We start from the raw sequence: 19,161 nt of genomic DNA, 5'->3' as shown, positions 1-19,161 counted from the left end.
AAGTGAAATTTGTGCACCCCATAAAAATTTTATGGGGGTTTTGTTCCCTTAAACCCCCCCAAACTTTTGTGTACGTTCCAATTAAATTATTATTGGGCACCATTAGTTAAACACAATGTTTTTAAAACTTTTTTTCCTCTTAGTACTTTTTTGATAAGCCAGTGTTTATCGAGATATTTTGAATATTTGTCGAATCCACCACATATTTGTATATTATATTTAAGTACGATTATAGGCACTTGTTAATAATCTGAAAATTTATTTATAACTTACATTTTTAGGTATATTTTGAAAAAGAAACCACATCTCGATAAAAGGTGACTTATCAAAAAAAGACTAGGAGGCAAAAAAGTTTTAAAAACACTGTGTTTAACTAATGTTTAAACACAATAATAGTTTAATTGGAACGTACACAAATATTTGGCGGGTTTAAAGGAACAAAGCCCCCATAAAATTTTTATGTGAATATATTAAAAAAGAAGCCGCATCTAGATAAAAACTGGTTTATCGAAAAAATACTAAAAGGGCTAAAAAGTTTTAAAAACGTTGTGTTTAGCTAATGGTACCACAATAATGCATTAATTGTTTGGGGGGGTTTAAGGGAACAAAACCCCCATAAAATTTTATGGGGTGGACAAATTTTACTATAATTTTGTTTTAAGATGTTCCTGCCATAAGAATGATACATGTCCATTTTCAATAAAAAATCTCTAATATACTGAAAAAAATCTATTTTCATTTTGTAACTTCAAAGGGCTGTAACTTTTTTTATGTGCACATTTGTACTAAGGTAAAATAGGTTTAACCGAACTATTTTGGACCCCAGAATGTGTGGTATAATTTATGACCAATCTTTTTGGGACACCCTGTATAACCGTAAGCTTTTACTAATACCATACTAATTGTTTGTTAAAGACTTAATAACAGTGTATTTATTTGTCCATTTTTAGAATAACCCTAAAAGATCTGAAATCGTTCTTCCCTAAAAAATTACCAAATAACAAATTAAGAGAAATTTTCAATGAGTTTGATACTAGGAAAAAGGCCGAAATAGGATTCGACGATTTTACCAGTTTGTATCAAAAGATGATATTGGAGGAAAGTGTAAGTATAATATTACATATATGTTTGCTTTGTTGATTTGATATATTTATATGGAAGATATTGCTTGTTAAATAAACACCTCTACCGCGTTTCAAACGTTAGAATCAGTATAATATTGTATTGCAAGCGGGTTTGCCATACTTCGGACATTCTGTGAATTGTCATAAATAAATCCTCCTTTTGTATTCCACAGCAGGTAACAGCGATAATCCTCTACAAGTACCTGCTTAATACTACCTTTCAGAAGAGCGGCAACGTTGTCAGAAAAATTCTCATTTAATTTGTATGGCCCTATCCTTTGTACTTACATAGGAAACTATTAAAAAATTTAAGAAACGACAGAAAGAAAGACGACAGAAAGAAAGACATTTTTCAGTCCATATCACCACAAACTTGGGAAGGATACTTTGAAGATTTACTAACAGAGACAAGAGAGCCCTTCTGACAGATACAATCCAACGGTATACAAGGCGTCCGGTTGATAGGATCACCAATCAGAGTAAATGAGGGAGAAGTCGAAACCATATGCAATCAGTTAAAGAATGGCAAATCACTTGGCCCAGGAAATATAGCTCCGAAACTCATCAAATATGGACCTAAAGTTCTAATTAGGCGGCTAAGACAACTTTTCAAGCAATGCTTAAATAACCATGAAATACCTGAAGAATGGAAAGAGTTACATCTGAGCACTATCCACAAAAAGGGAGATAAATCAAAACCTGAAAACTGTAGAGGAATTGCAGTCACTAGTAGTATCAGCAGAATATATGGAAAACTTATTAAAAATCGAATAGAAGAATACCAAAATATGGAAGCCGAAGAACAGGGTGGTTTTCTCGCAGGTATCTCTGTAGATCTCTCGATCTACAATAGATCATATTTTCTCCTTTATTCGGATAATTGAAAAGAAAGTTGCTCGTGGCCAAGAATCCATCTGATGTTTGTAGACCTTAGCAAAGCATATGATAGTGTCCCGCTGGTTAAATTATGGGATGCACTGGAGAAAACATATGTAAATATAGAATTGGTTGAAGCCGTAAAAACGTTGTACTACCAACAAACAACAAAAATTAAAACGGGAAATCTCATAACACCTGGATTCACAGTAACTAAAGGATTAAAGCAAGGATGCTGTATCTCACCAACACTATTCAAAATATACCTCGAAGCAGCATTCAACAAATGGAAGAAAAAATGTACGAATATGGGCATAGCACTAACGGACTCAACTTTGTACGCGCTATACGCTGTGAGCTCGTACGTAGAGGGGATATTTACAAATTCGCGAACGCCAGTAGTGGCAAGTCTGTAAACGTTTACCGGAAATGTGACATAAATGTCAAAGTGATTAATTTAAAATTAAAATTAAAAACATTAATTATAAAAACTATTAGTTGGTCAAAGCTGTGGTATATATTTTTACCTTAAATATATTTACGTTTTAAATACTGAATTTAAGTTTTTTTAATGTTCCGTAAATGTAATTATAAATTAATCTTAGCGCCATCTACACGATAATTGTGAAAGTGTCCGAAGTAAGAAATTCATATTTTATCAATAGAATGTCAAAATGATTAGCAAAATCTTAAAAAAATCGATTACAATTTAATTACTTTTTTGCGTTGCAAATATTAAGCGATAACAATTAAATAATAAATTTAAAAATTACCGGTGAAAGTTGAATTAGTAATCCGCCAGGAGCGACACCAGCGAAGCTCAGAGCGTATACAAAATAAAAGAAGAATATACAGGGTGTTTGGTAAAGAATGGGCCATAGCTTAACCTTAGATTCCTGACATTAAAATAGCTCGATTTAAGCTAACTTACCTTAGTACAAAAGTTGATAACCGAAATACAGGGTGTCAAAGTTAAACTTTTATTTTATTTATTTTTGAATATTTCCTGACAGGCATGGGACAACAACACGAAATTTGGTAAGTGGTGCTGGTACTGTACAATCTACTAAATTATGTTAAACAAACGTTTCTGGCTACTACCAGAGGCGTACGACGGGGGAACGTAAATGGTTGACCCTTCCCAAATTCTACGCCACTGGCGGAATTGTTATTTTAGTGCAATTTTTTTATTCTTCAGTACTTTCTATGTAAAAAACATACTTTTCATTCGTAACGATAAAGCCATTAATTTTCGAGATATTTGAAGCTAAAGACGAAGGAGCATAATACATTAATCAAAATAAGTGTAATTTAAATGTAGTTTACACGAACGGCAGTTTAAAGTAAAAGTTAATGAAGAAGTCTCTTCAATACAAGCCTATTCACTCTGGCGTACCACAAGGGAGCATACTAGGGCCATTATTGTACATACTATATACATATGACTTGCCTACAAATGATAAAACAACCATCGGGACATTTGCAGACGACACTGCTATTTTTGCCAAGCATGACGATCCTATTGCAGCAACACAAAATCTTCAAGAGCATCTAAACTCACTTGAAATATGGCTGAAGAAGTGGAAGTTTAAGGTAAACGAAACAAAATCATCCCATATAACATTCACTCTCCGGACTGGAACTTGCCCACCAGTAACCATCAATCAAATAAAAATACCACAAAGTAATCAAGTCAAATATCTAGGGCTACACTTTGACAATAAACTCAACTGGAAACACCATATAACAAAGAAAAGAATGCAACTTGACCTAAAAACCAAAGAATTTTACTGGCTCATTGGAAGAAAATCCCACCTTTCAATAGAAAACAAATTGCTAATCTATAAAGCAGTGATAAAGCCAATTTGGACTTATGGCATTGAACTGTGGGGCTGTGCTAGCAAATCCAATACTGTGATTATCCAGAGAGCGCAATCCAAGATACTTCGAGCAATAGTTAATGCACCATGGTATGTATCAAACCAAACTCTACACACAGATCTAAAAATTCCATATGTAACCGAAGTCATCCGAGAAAACAACAGAAAACACCACAACAAACTAGAAGACCATCCTAATCCACTACTTCATCCACTACTGCAACCTGTCCACAATAGAAGACTCAGAAGAAGCTGGCCCTCCGACCTAAGAGGTAACTGAGGAAACATCGCTGGATGTTTACCTCTCCACGTCACCACATTTACAATAATATAATTTAATGTAAGACCAACAAATTGACTTATAGATGTTTGTCTTATATCTGATTGTCAATAAAGGGAGATAATAAAAAAAAGTGTAGTTTAACTTCAACTAAAACTAATGACTTTATCGTTACGAATGAAGAGTATATTACTTGCATAGAAAGTATTGGAAAATCTAAAAATTATGCTAAAATTGCAATTTCATCAGTGGCGTAGAATTTGGGAAGGGTCAACCATTCACTTTCCTCTGTCGTACGCCTCTGGTAGTAGCCAGAAACGATTATTTAACATAATTTAGTAGGGTGTACACTAGTGTACAGTGCCTAAGCTTTCTGCCAAGTATCACACGGATATGTCAAATAATTTTAAAGTATTCTTTTTTTTTAATAATTTATTCTTTGTTTAAAACTTTAAGAACTATGTGTGCCCGGTACTATAAAACTATTTGACATATCCTTATGGTACTTGGCAGAAAGTGTAGGTACTGTAAACCCTACTAAATTATGTTAAATAATCGTTTGTGATTAATACCAGAGGCGTACGACAGGGGAAAGTGAATGGTTGACCCTTCCCAAATTCTACGCCACTGATGAAACTGCTATTTTAGCATAATTTTTAGATTCTCCAATTTTTTCGATGCAAATAATATACTCTTCATTCATAACGATAAAGTCATTAGTTTTCTAGATATTTGAAGTTAAAAATGAAAAGGCACAGTTACATATTTTGATTAATGTATTATTCTCCTTCGTTTTTAGCTTCAAATACCTCGAAAAGTAATGGCTTTATCGTTACGAATGAGGAGTATGTTATTTACATAGAAAGTATTGGAGAATCCAAAAATTGCACTAAAATAGCAATTCTGCCAGTGGCGTAGAATTTGGGAAGGGTCAACCATTCACGTTCCCCCGTCGTACGCCTCTGGTAGTAGCCAGAAACGTTTGTTTAACTTTGTTTAGGGTCTACACTAGTCTACAGTACCAGCACCACTTACCAAATTTCGTGTTGTTGTCCCATGCCTGTCAGGAAATATTCAAGAATAAATAAAATAAAAGTTTAACTGTGAAATCCTGTATTTCGGTTATTATCAACTTTCGTACTACGGTAAGTTAGCTTAAATCGACCTATTTTAACCTCCGGAATCTAAGGTTAAGCTATGGCCCATTCTTTACCAAACACCCTGTATAACACTATAATAAAAAGCATCACAACATATGGATGCGAAGTTTGGCCCCTAAAAGACAGAACGGAGAAAATGCTTAGAGCAACAGAAATGGACTTCTGGCGCTGTTCGGCGGGAATATCTAGACGCGACAGAATAACAAACGAGAGAGTCCGAGAAATCATGGGGGTTACACATACTATTGTTGACGACATCAAGACGAAACAACTCAGCTGGTACGGACACGTAAGGAGAATGCCGGAGAATAGAATACCAAGGCAAATCCTCGAATAGCAACCAAGAGGAAGGCGCAGACCAGAAAGGCCTAGAAGAAGTTGGAGAGAAGGAGTTGATAGAGAAATCAGGGACATAGAACACTAGGACGATATATGGAATGACAGAACGAGATGGAGATTGGAAATCGGAAGACGTCGAAGAACGTTGTAAACCGATATATGTATATAATGTTTTTTTTTATGGAAACACAATTATTTTGAATAGTTTCATGAGAATATGACATGACAGACATTAAAGTCGCAGGTGAGAATGGGCCGGATTAGCCCAAGCGTAGCAATTAGGTACCCGTGTGTCTACTAGCGTGGCGCTTACTGTATAACTACTAAATTATGTATTTTTATTGTTACAGATGGCTAGTGAATTGTTTGATAAGTTATCAGAATATTCTTCCAATTTCAAGGCCGTAAACTTGCCAGACATGGTTAGTTTTTTCGTTAACGAACAAGAAGAATCTCTTGGCAACGACGACAGAGCCGTTAGTCAGTTTATATGTGATTTTCTGAAAGACCCTCAACGGGAAGTTCAAGAACCTTTTTTAACGATACCCGAATTCTTAGATTTTCTATTTTCCAAGCAAAATGATCTGTGGGATCCCAAGAAAAATACTGTGTATCAAGATATGTCTCAACCGATGTCGCATTATTGGATCTCTTCTTCTCATAACACGTAAGTTTTAACAGATATACAATATAGACTAGGGGCCAAGGTTGTTTCTTGGTCAATCAAAGTCCGCTGAGTTTCATATTTTGACCCGCTGAATTCGAATTTCAAACTTGCTTTTGCGCCGGACATGATAAAAATTTGTTACAAACAATAATGTAATTATTTAAATGATTATAATTCGTAAACTAATAAGGCTTTTGACAAGGTCTGACATAACAAAATGCTAGAAATATTGGAAACAGCTGGATTGGACGATAAAGATTTACGAATAATTACAAATCTATACTGGCATCAAGTGGCAAGAATAAAAGTTAAACAAGAACTGTCTGAGGAAATAAATATAAAAAGAGGAGTGAGACAAGGCAACTACATAGATACCTCACCTTAAGGTAAAACCGAATTCAGTGTTAAACTCCGCTCACTTACACCTCTTTGCCCCTCAAGTCTAAGTACTAACTGGCTGGACGGTGGCGACATTTATCGAAATTTTTGCCAAGACTGAAAAATAAATTTGAGTTGCTTGGCTGGCGTAATGGACAACGATATAAGGGTAGTATTCAGCATTTTCACAAATAATTTTAACGCGATTGTAATCTCTATTTTGGAATTCCGATTTTACTTCAGATAAAACGCTAAAAATTTAATAATAAAAATAGTGAAGAGGTTTCTTAAAAATTATTTAATTATTAATACACTACAAAGAAAAACAATAAAATAGAAAATACATAATAAAATTAGCAGTGATAATTCACATGAAAATTATTTTCTGCAATTTGTAAAAGAATGATATTTTCAGAACTAATGCGAAATAAACTATTTGAAGTTGATATACAGAATTTCTTTCCAGATCTAACCCATTCACTCCAGGTAAAATATTGCAAAACCTCCGAATTTTAAAGAATCCATTGGATTGGCATGAAATTTGGTATACATATATCTTGATAAAATGACAGGGAATTTCCAACATGTAAATAGTTGAGGGCCATCTGCCTAGGAACAATAGGTAAAAGCTGATAAACGGACAGGATCAGAAACTTTAAAACATCACTAATTAGATCATATTTGAAAACAAAGTAAATAAGTATATTTGAATGTTAATTCTTTTCAAACTAAGATTGTAAACTTAAAATTTTAGGAAAAAAGATATTTATTATTTCTTGTTCTCACGAAGTATTTTCATTATTGACAATATCGAAACATTTTATTATTAAAAGTCAAGAACAATTAAAAACCACGTTCATATTTATATAAGAGTGCTTTAAAAATGAAGGCATATTACTCTTGAGAATAATTAATATTTTTTAACAAACTTGGTATACGACTCATAATATTTGACATCTGATCCTTTCATTTTGAGTTTTAGGGCATGCAAGTTTTTATCAATAATACATTTTTCCCCAAACTGAATAAAAAAGTTTTCCATATGATTCCAAGGTTTTAAGACATACTGATATTGTTTTCCTGATATTATAAAATACTTGTTAATATCTACTGTATATATAAACTAAAGCTAATAGTGTAGTTTAACATACAGTTGAGTCCACGATTATTTACCCGTGCGTCATTAATACCTGACGAGATAAAACACATACTTTTGATCTAGCATCATTCTCTTCCACGCATGAAACTAAAGACAAACCAGCTACCGCCTGTTATTAAGTAAAAACACATGTTATTTTTAGGAACGCACTAGACTAACTCTATTGTGCACAATAGAGAAAAAATTTTCTAGAGGATTTTGGTTCAGAAAAGATGTTAAAAGATATGACACATTATATTTTTGAAGTTCCTCCCACAAACATAAAACTGACAAAATGGTCCACTGAAAGCCGTGTAGACAATGAATATTATTTCTCTCTTTCTGATTTTCAAAAACTTTAATTTTTTTAAAATATTCTAAACCTGCTTTTAAGTTTTCAGTTGACTTGCTTAAAGTTGACATTGGCATTCTGTTTGGATTACTATCACTACAATATTTGCTGTTAAGACCATCAAAAATATTATTTATAATTTTCAAAAATTCGGCAGTAAGAGAAGCCGTTTTGGTGTGTAACTGCCCTACAGATATTGCTGTTGATATTGCTGAGGCAATTGAGTTGGAAAAAATGTGTGCTGCTAATTTTACACGCATTTTTTGAAAATTATTAGGTTTTATATGAACGTCTGTTATTTTCACCATGCATCGTGCTCTCACACTGGTTCTATCGATGTTGTATGTGTATTCAATATCTTGCCACGATATTTGTTTAGAATCGGCAAAAAACGTCAACTTTTTGTTAAGAAAATTATTTCTTAGACTTTTTAATAAGTGGGGTGTATCGAATACAGTGAAAATCCTCTGATTTCCTATTTCTATTGCAGGCTGATCCTTACATGCGCCTAACAGCTTAAATACAACTCTATTATTAGATGCTTGATCACACAACACTTTTGGTATATACCCAATATTTTGTAATTTTGAAACAACTTCAACTATAATGTTTTTTAAGTTGTCGCTATGTATTAGACCACCTGTAGCAAGCCGCGCATCATGAAAACCAGACCTGTGTTGGCAAGTTTGTTTGTTCTTCTTAATGCACCTAAATCTTGAAACCCTTCTATAATGTCATCTAATTTATTGTACTCCAATTGTTTTTTCTAAGAAATTTCATCAAACATTAACACACAAATTTTTCCCACTCATCCATTGTCTCTGCTTTTCTTCAACTTGTCAACTAAGGAAGTGTTTAAACCAGTTCTTAATTTTATGACACGCAACCAAGTTTGAATTGTTTTTACTGAAGGTAATATAAAGTTAAGAGATCTAATTAAAAATTTTTAACAACTAGGAGACTTATAATAAATGGCCAGAGCTAAATCCTTTTCATTGTGACTCCATTGCGAACGAGTTTTGTGTGAAAACTGCATATTAACAAAAGTGTGCACGTATTTGCTTTTATTTTCTAACAGTACCTGTATCATGAATTTGGTTGCCGATTTTCTGTTTTTTATTCTTCTACAACGCTGACTGTTCTCTGACGGCACTTCTTCTTTAAAGCATTTACTTGATACTCAATTTTTTTTAACTTCTCCGTCGATTCAGTTTCAAGTTTTGTGGGCAAATTAATATCAAAACTGGAAATATCACTGAGACTACTACTTGATCTCTTAGGCGATGGAGTTGACCTAACCATACAATCGCCACTTGTAGATCTTTTACGTTTCGTACCGCAATAAACGTATGTAGAGAATAATACTGGTGGGGTATCACCTAAAATAGGTAATCATTGAAATCTATGTGTAATTTTAATTAAAGCAAAACAAGCATCTCCGTTATTTCTGGAGCGATACTAACAACGCATTCATATTAAAAAAAAATCTCTTTTGATTTAATTGTGTAAAAAATATATAAATCACTCAATATCAACTGATTTTATATAAAATATATTTTAATAGTATTATTCTCATTGACAAAGCGCATTAGGCAAACATAAAAATATATCCAAAGTTGAGTACTCACCTAAATCAGTTGCTAACTGTGCAAATTTGAGAGGAACAGCATTTTTCCTTAATAACTTTCTTTGGTCACTTTGGTAAATATGTTCCACTGCAAAATGATGCTGACAAATTACCCTCTGTTTCAGGTCACTGATATCCATCAATATAATATCAATATTTCCGCAGTTTTTTTGCCAAATTATTGTGCGCTCTACGTCGTTCAGGGGAAATTTAAAGAAAGATATATTATTATTTGTTCCATCTTTTCTTTCAAAACATCCCGCGTAAACACACTTACGCGTTACAGAGGCCATTTTATCTAAAATGTGAGTCCTTTTTTTTAATTCCGCTATAACTTGTCACAACACTTGTCACAGATAATACACCTATAGGGTAAGTTCGGCCCTGACACTACTCCTACCTCCTCGCAAGTCAGAGAGAGAATGAGAAATCTCGATACGGTTTTCGAGTAGCGCCATCTAGTTGTTGATACGTCTTTCGGTTACCAAGAGGTGAGCTATCTAGTGGGTGGTTTATAATCAATGGCTGTATATTATCGCCTTTACTTTTTAACTTGTCGGAGGAAATATTTAGGGAAGCCTTAATGGAGACAACTGAAGGTATTATTATGAATGGAGTCATACTTATTTACTACGGCCCTGTATAATACATATTATACACCTATACTTGTATTTAAATGGATTGTATGAATGAACATATTTCTTTGTAGGTATTTAACGGGTGACCAGTTTTCTAGTGAATCTTCAGTCGAAGCTTATGTTAGATGTTTAAGAATGGGTTGTAGGTGTATCGAACTGGATTGTTGGGATGGTCCTGATGGTTATCCATTCATTTACCACGGTCATACGCTGACGACCAAAATTAAGTTCATGGACGTCATTAAGACGATTAAAGAACATGCCTTCGCTACATCAGAATATCCTGTTATATTATCTATTGAAGACAATTGTACGTTACCTCAACAAAAGAAGATGGCGTCCGCTATGCAGGTAAATTATTAATGGGAATAAAACATTACTGGATTTGTTACATAGTGTGCACAAAACATATCTACAAAAAAGCCCCAATAAAATAATTCAATTTAGCTCATACACACCAGTTTGATTTAATTAGATACTCCAAATATGTTTTTGTTCTATTTATTAGTGTTATCCTCCTCTCATTTCCATGTATTTCGTTTTTGTTGGTTTATTATTACTACTTCTTCAAACTTTTGTAAAAATTCTTCTAGGTGTTTCTTCGTTCTCGCTAGTATCACCACACCATCTGCATACGCTATGTACTGTTACTTGCTACTGAAACTAGTCCTGTTTGTGCTCATATCTGATCTTGTTACGATTTGATCTAATACTAGGTTGAATAAATTCGTTGATTGATAGCAGATCCCCTTGTTTTAAACCTCCATTCACTGTCAACTGTCTTAAAAAGTTTCTTCCATTGCTTTTTGCATGCCTTTTTCTCGTGTTCCTGTGCATCATTCTTACTATAGTCTGTTTTTAAACCAAGAGGAGTAATTCAAATTTCCCGCGCCGTAAGGCTTGTTTGTAATAAAATTGGTCTAACCTCAGGCAAGTTTACTCCCATAGATATAATAACCTGTAGATTAGGCTAGCTATGTGCCTCTCTGTGCATCGAGGTGTAACGCTGATATCAAGGACGCCATTGGTCAATATTCATTTTGAGTGGTCTAGCCATCTCTGTCCTCCATATGAGCGATATCGCTTAGTAAAAAGAGATAGATAGTTTTCGCTCTGTAAAAAGAGCATCATCAGTGTTTTGTTTGAACATGCTAACCCACCCAAAAATACAAAGGTTAGAACCTTTTAAAAATAGACTAAATGGGTTACAAAAATGACTTATGAAATGGCTTATGAAATCCAAAGGATTGATATAATCCCTATGGATATGGCCTTAGGGCAACATATGCCTACCACACGTGGTACGTGGGTTGCTAGGTGGTAATTAGGTCATTACATTGAGAGAGGTGAAAGGCAACTACTGAAGTAGTAACTAGTGAAGTAGTTGACTTTCACCTCTCTCAATGTAATAACCTAATCACTACCTAGCAACCCACGTACCACGTGTGGGAGTCATATATTGCCCTAAGGCCATATCCTTTGGACATGGCCTTATACAGGGTGAGTCACCACTAACGGGACGGAAGATTACAGCGAAATGGTAAAAGATTTGTAAAAATTTTTAAATTAATAGTTTGTAAGTTGATAAAAGCTACATTTTAAAATTATTTTGAAATATACAGGGTGTCCCAATAAATGGCGACGTATCAAAGTTATATTTTTTTTATGGAACACCCTGTATTTTATTTCATTTTTTAATTGTCCGCAAAAAATAAGGTATAGTTTTATAAGGCTTCCCTATACCTACCTATGTACAGAGTGTTCTGAGTTATGTTGACTTTACTTAAAATTTAAAGTTTTAAAAGAAGGCTTATGCCCAAGTTATTTAATAAATTATAAAAAAATTGCTTTTACATTTAAATAGTTGGATACTGGTTGAATGTATTCCATTATTGATTAGTACAGTTTCATTATTGGATTATTCAATATGTCATATTATGCTTATTTTAAATGGAACACCATGTATATTAATTAATATTTATACTAAACAGATTTACCTCTTTCGAATGGTGTATGGATGTCCTATACCTAGGTCTCATAGTTTTTGCGTAATTTGCAATTATTTAAATTCTTAATCTGTAAATCGATTTTAAAACAAAAGATATAGTTAATTAATGTCATTGTATGACACTATCATTTTATGACAGTACGGTCTGGTAATTATCAAAAGTATAAACATCCGTGTATGATATTCAAATTTAATTGTTCCTGAAAATGCCACCTAGGTCCCCAGGATTGACAAAGATGGATTTTTTAAATGGGGTTATATTAAAAATATTGTATGCTACACTTTCTACTACTCCAGATGATATGAAATTAAGAATTACGAACGCTTTTGCGTCTATAACACCTTTGTTAAATAATGTAAGCAAATCATTTGAAGATAAAATCGCTTGTTGTATTGCACAAGAAAACAAACACTTTGAACATCTATTACATAACTGATAATTTTTTACGTATAGTAAGTTGTGGTTCATTTTGTAATATTTATGTATTTGTTTTAATAAAATTCTTTGCTTCGTTATGTATTTAATTATTTTCAATAACGAAAAAATTTATTTTACAGATCAGCAACTAAAAGTTTACATTTTTATTTACAACCACACTCTTTTATACCAACTATGCCAAGATGATGGGTTTAAAAATCGAGAGTTACTCTAAAATAAATATTTTTAAAAGCGATTTACCGTTTAAGAAAATTGTAAATTACGCACAAACTATGGCTCCTAGTTATAGAACATTCCTATACCATTCGAAAGGGAAATCTGTGTTTAGTATAATAATTTATTAATATATGGTGTTCTATTTAAAAGAAGTGTGGGCCGCCGTACAACTTCTTGGCTTAAAAACCTACGCCAGTGGTTTGGGAAAACTAGCACTGAACTATTTCGTGCGGCTGTAAATAAGACAATGATTGTTAATATGCTGGACAACATGAGAGCCAACGATCGACAAGCGGTCTCGGCACCTTAAGAAGAAGAAGTTCTATTTAAAATAAGCCTCATATGACACATTGAATAATCCAATAATGAAACTGTAAATTTTGAACACCCTGTAAATAAATGGGGAATAATCAATCATGGAATACATTAATTTTAAGATAATTACGAGACCGTACTGTCATAAAATGAAAATGCGATACAATGACATTAATTAACTACATCTTTTGTTTTAAAATCGATTTACAGATTAAGAATTTAAATAATTGTAAATTACGCAAAAACTATAAGACCAAGGTATAGGACATCTATGTACCATTCAAAAGAGGTAAATTTGTTTAGTATAATTGTTTACTAATGTACATGGTGTTCCATTTAAAATAAGCATTCATATGACACAGTGAATAATCCAATAATGAAACTGTAAATTTTGAACACCCTGTAAATAAATTTGTAATAATCAATCATGGAATACATTCAACCAATATCCAACTATTTAGATGTACAAGTAATTTTTTTATAATTTTTTAAATAACTTGAGAATAAGCCTTTTTTAAAACTCTACATTTTAAGAAAAGTTAACATAACTCAGAACACTCTGTACATAGGTATAGGGAAGCCTTATGAAACTATACCTTATTTTTTGCGGACAATTAAAAAATGCAATAAAATACAGGGTGTTCCATAAGAAAAAATATAACTTTGATACGTCGCCATTTATTGGGACACCCTGTATATTTCGAAATAATTTTAAAATGTAGCTTTTATCAACTTACAAACTATTAATTTAAAAATGTTTTCAAATCTTTTACCACTTCGCTGTAATCTTCCGTCTTGTTAGTGGTGACTCACCCTGTATAGGGATTATATCCATCCTTTGGATTTCATAATGTATCAATTTATGTAAGACATTTAGTTTATTTTTAAAAGGTTTTAACCTTTTTATTTTTGGGTGGCTTAGTATGTTCTTGTAACACTGATGATGGTCTTTTTACAGAGCGAAAACGTTTTGTTGCAATATTTGTGGCCCTTTTAAGGGTTTTTAAATAAATATACCTTTTACTAAATTATATTCACTTGAAAGAAATGTATCTTGTCAACACATACATGCACATAACACGTAAAAAGAGGTGTTGATTGTCGTTACTTGTGAGTACCTACTAATTATTATTTTTGTTACGCTTATGTATAATATAATCAGTTACTATATTCGTGATTTTGTAACAAGTAGATACGTCTTCAGCACCTCTAGAGAGTGTGCATAAATTGATCACGCATTTATTGTGTTGAAAAACTACATTTCTTTCAAGTGAATAAACTTTAGGATAATACTAACCTATACAACAACCATTTTAGGAAGTTTTCGGTGACATGCTCCTGACCCAGCCAGTGGAAAGTGGAGAAACAAAGCTTCCCTCACCATACGCACTTCGCAGAAAAATCATCTTAAAACACAAAAAACTCCCAGAAGGCCAAGACGAAAGCTCCTTCTTAGTCAGGAACGATGCCACTGACATGGACCTTCGAAACTCGTGCAAAAACGGAATCATGTACCTAAAAGACTGCGTAGATAAGGAATGGAATCCACATTTTTTCGTTCTGACCCAAAGTAAGCTGTTCTATTTCGATAGTTATAAGTTGAATCAAGAATCTGAAAAGTCCGAAGAAGAAGAAGATAGCGGGTCGTTCCAAGGGCCGAAAAATGTTCCTAACGAAGAGCTGCATTTTAGTGAAAAATGGTTTCATGGGAGGTTACCGGGCGGTAGAGAAGAAGCCGAGCAGTTGTTGAGAGCTTATTCCCATTTAGGTACGTATTATGATCCTTATTATTGATGCACAGTAAAACCTGTCAATAACCTCCACTAAAAATGGAATAACTTTTGGCCGTTACATAAAGGTTACCGCTATTGTCAGGTTTTGCAGTCCTCAAAATATAAAACTGCATACTTAACTAGGAAAAAACATGTTACGTTTTTTTGAAAGTATGTGTCAATTAAGTAAAATTCGAGACACATCTATAAAAATTTCACCATTATTTTTGCACAATATAGCTATTTGTATAACAAGGGAGGAAAGTGTAACTTTTTATTACACTTGAATGAAGAACTGCCGAGAATGAAGTTTACTGCCCGACGCGTAGCGGAGGGCAGTAATCATTCAAGGGAGGAAAAGGCACTTTACTCCCATGCTATACATATGGTTTTTCCACCTTCCTCAAATAACAAGTCATTTTTACTTAATTTATTTATGTAACTAACCAACAAAATGTATTAAAACTAAAACTAACAAGTAGATACAATATAACTGTCAACTGTCAAATATAAGTCAAATTATTAATGTAAACATTGTTAAATCAAAATAACAATTTACTGTTTTTTACCATTCTGCAAAATACAGGATGTTTTATAAATACAGTGGAACCTCGATTATCCGTCTCTCCATTAACCGTCACCTCTGTTAACCGTCAGGGTACATACAGAAGTGGTATTGACTACATACGCAAAAATTTGAATGTAAAAAAATAAAAAAAAAGTTAATTTGATTTGTGATGAGGATACAAACGGCTATCCATTGCTGACAGATAAAGAAATCGTTGAAATGGCAACAAAGGCGGACCAAACAGATTCAGAAGCTGACACAGACTTGGAATTTGACTGTAGCTATGTTGATGAACCTATTGTAACTGACAAAGATTTGCGTAAATAATCTAGAGAAGCTCAGAATAATTCTCAACAAGAAGAAGCCAATAAAGTAGATTGCATGATCTTATGCCGAAATTCAGCCGACGCAAAATGTAAAGCAACAGTAAAACAAACAAAGATTTCAGAATATTTTAAATTGATTCGATTGTACGAACACAAATCCCTCTAATATTGTCAAACAAACCATCCCAATGAAATTTGAGAGTTGTACTATGAATTTTTAATTTTTTTAAATGTTCTGTTAACCGTCTTTTCGATTATCCGTCCTACCCTTGGTCCGGTGCCCTGACGGATAATCGAGGTTCTACTGTAAACGTTAAAATGTATAGATACTTCGTAATAGAAAATAGATATTATACAGGGCGTCAATAAGTTATATTTCATGAGTGAAATACCATGACGTCACTTTTACTTTTCCTCTATAGGGAGGAAAAATATTTTCCTCCCTAGGAATGAAAATTTACAACTTTGCTCGCTACAATCAGGTCCGGAAAAGTATACTTTCGGTAGAGGTAGGTGGAAAAATAATTTTCTATAGGGTGGCCGGAAAGTCCCTTTATAGTATGGTATAACTAGACCCAAACCCAGACATCCAAAGTGAAAGTTATCCTTCAACACCAAATTGTTCTATATGGTCCACATAATGTTCACAAAAAAGTCACACCATTTTGAGCGTCGGGTTTGGGGGGAAAGGGGGGAGAAATCGGTAAATTCGTAATTTTTTACGTTTTTCGTCAATATTTCTAAAACTATGCGGTTTTTCATTAACAACCCTCTATACAAAAATATTCTACATTAAATTTGAAATAAAAAAGGCTCTATGCATAATCCTTCTAAAATGAACGGTTCCAGAGTTACGGAGGTAGTATAGTATAATTGGTCCAAAAAAAGGCCTAACCCAGACATCCAAAGTAAAAGATTTCCTCCAACACCAAAAAGTTGATAAACATGTTAAAGTCAGTATTAACACATTGGCTACCGACCATTTAAACTAATATCTAACTTAATTCATTTTGTACCAAAAAATATCTTGTACCATTTGGTACTACAGACGCCATGGAAGCCGGCGTCTCACACGGTACTACAGTCATATTTTGTGTGAGATGCCAGCATCTCACAAGGTAGCCAAGCTGTTAAGTGCCAGATTTTGTTACTCGGGGGTTTTTGAGGTCGCTGATCACGAACACTCCACCAGAACCGACCCTCCTGGAGCACCTAATGCCCAGGGTCACTGCTAAGGCACGTCGTTTTCTGGAGTTTCGAGGGTTTTAGGCACTAAGTTGATGCAAACAGATTACACGGGGTTTTTGAGGTCGCTGACCAAGAATATTCCATTAAAAACGACGTCCGGTGCACTTGATGCTTAAAACCCTCGAAACTCCAGAAGACGACTTGCCTTAGCAGTGACCCTGGGCATCAGGTGCACCGGAGGTCGGTTCTGGTGGCGTATTCGTAATCCGTGGCCCCAAAACCCCCTGAGTAATCTAATTATGCATGCAAATAGATTGATAGGGGGTTTTTGGGGTCGCTGGTCACAAATACGCCATCAGAACCGACCCCGGGCCACCCGGTGCCCTTGCTTCTGGAGTTTCAACGGTTTTAAAGCATTAGGTGCCCCGGACGTAGGTTCTAATGGAGTATTCTTGTTCAGCGCAGCGAAGAACACCATGTAATCTGTTTGCATTAATTTAGTGCCGAAAACTTTCGAAACTCAAGACGACGTACCTTAGCAGTAACACATATTTGTTGGAGACTTTATAAATCCGAAACTAAAATCTAAATTTACAGCTGAAAAGTACTCACACTTAACATGTAGAGAGGAAATGAATATAAAAACGCACATGAAAATTTTACATAGCAGTTTACTTAACTCCAAATTAATTATTATAATAGTACAGTAGACTCCCCCTATAACGAGAACTGAAATGGCGGACTAATTACCTCGTTATAAGCGGATCTCGTTATATTAGACGACAATAATATTGTGCATAGATATGAATATATAGTTTTCTAAAACATTAACTTCTTATAGTGAAGCCATTCGGAGCAATATAAGTTGCTAAATATTGTTTCCTCAACAATAAGGCTTCGCCATCACAAATTGTAAATTTTCTTACAATATTCAAAATCGGTCCATAGATAAACAGAACATGGAGAGGTTTATTAGGCGGTGGATTTTATTACAGCACTATCCTCGATGACGACATAGATGTGTCGACACAGTCTGTGGAGGTTGTGGTATTTATTTATTGGGACCGTGCAAGTTCGGCAAAGCGACCCCTATTTCTACGCTCTGTACTATTATTCGCACTTTTAATTATATTGGCCAATTATATTAGTCCTGGTTACTGGATAATTGTCAAGGCCATAGTCCAAAAAAATAATAAGAAGAAAAAATAAGATTCAGGTTATGTTATGAAAACATCAACAATTGTATGTAGTAAATAAAATTAGTTATTAAAATGCAGTACTGCAAGAAAAATACAATTAATTAAATTTACCTTTATATAATAATTGCATATCATATCAATATTGTGGAGCAATATATAATTTTTCTGCTTCATTGACAGAAGGTATGAAATATACGTCAATTTGACAATTTCAATTGACAATATGAATTATTTAAGATAGTTGCAATATTTCTCCGCGACTCGCGCATGGTCGTTTCTCGTTTCCCTTTCCAAGTACTTGCACACCGCGAATAGTCATTACAGCGCTAAAAACAGGTAAAGATACAAATTCTACGATTTCATTTTTCCTTGTTATAACCAAATATGCCTCGTTATAGAAGTGTTACAGTTTAATAGGAATTTCATGAGACATCTAGTGTACCTCGTTATAAGCGAAACCTCGTAATAACCGTGTTCGTTATAGAGAGAGTCTACTGTATAACAATAAGGGGAAAACTATTTACAAAATATAAATTATCAGTGAGCAAAATGACACTGTTCTGAATTTAGTGGTGGTCCGTACAAAATTAACCTTCGGTCCGGATGCGGAACCGCGGTCCGCCATTTGGTAACCCATGGCTTATAGTATGATACAATTATTGATCCAAAAG

At 33.9% G+C, this 19,161-nt stretch overlaps 1 protein-coding gene across 2 annotated transcripts in view; it reads left to right on the top strand.

Annotated features, from left to right (window-relative positions):
• LOC126891888 (1-phosphatidylinositol 4,5-bisphosphate phosphodiesterase gamma-1) overlaps positions 1-19,161 on the top strand; it is a 212,360-nt gene that overhangs the window by 24,809 nt on the left and 168,390 nt on the right. For both annotated transcript variants that reach the window (XM_050661227.1, XM_050661228.1), the window contains exons 4-7: positions 951-1,104; positions 6,010-6,326; positions 10,531-10,810; positions 14,755-15,205. In XM_050661227.1, the coding sequence (XP_050517184.1) occupies positions 951-1,104; positions 6,010-6,326; positions 10,531-10,810; positions 14,755-15,205 (1,202 nt within the window). The remainder of the gene's footprint in view (positions 1-950; positions 1,105-6,009; positions 6,327-10,530; positions 10,811-14,754; positions 15,206-19,161) is intronic.

The sequence above is a fragment of the Diabrotica virgifera genome, chromosome 9, assembly GCF_917563875.1.
Source record: "Diabrotica virgifera virgifera chromosome 9, PGI_DIABVI_V3a".
NCBI lineage: Eukaryota > Metazoa > Arthropoda > Insecta > Coleoptera > Chrysomelidae > Diabrotica > Diabrotica virgifera.
The sequence above is the reverse complement of the archived record's forward strand: the minus strand, read 5'-3'. Positions and strand labels throughout refer to the sequence as shown.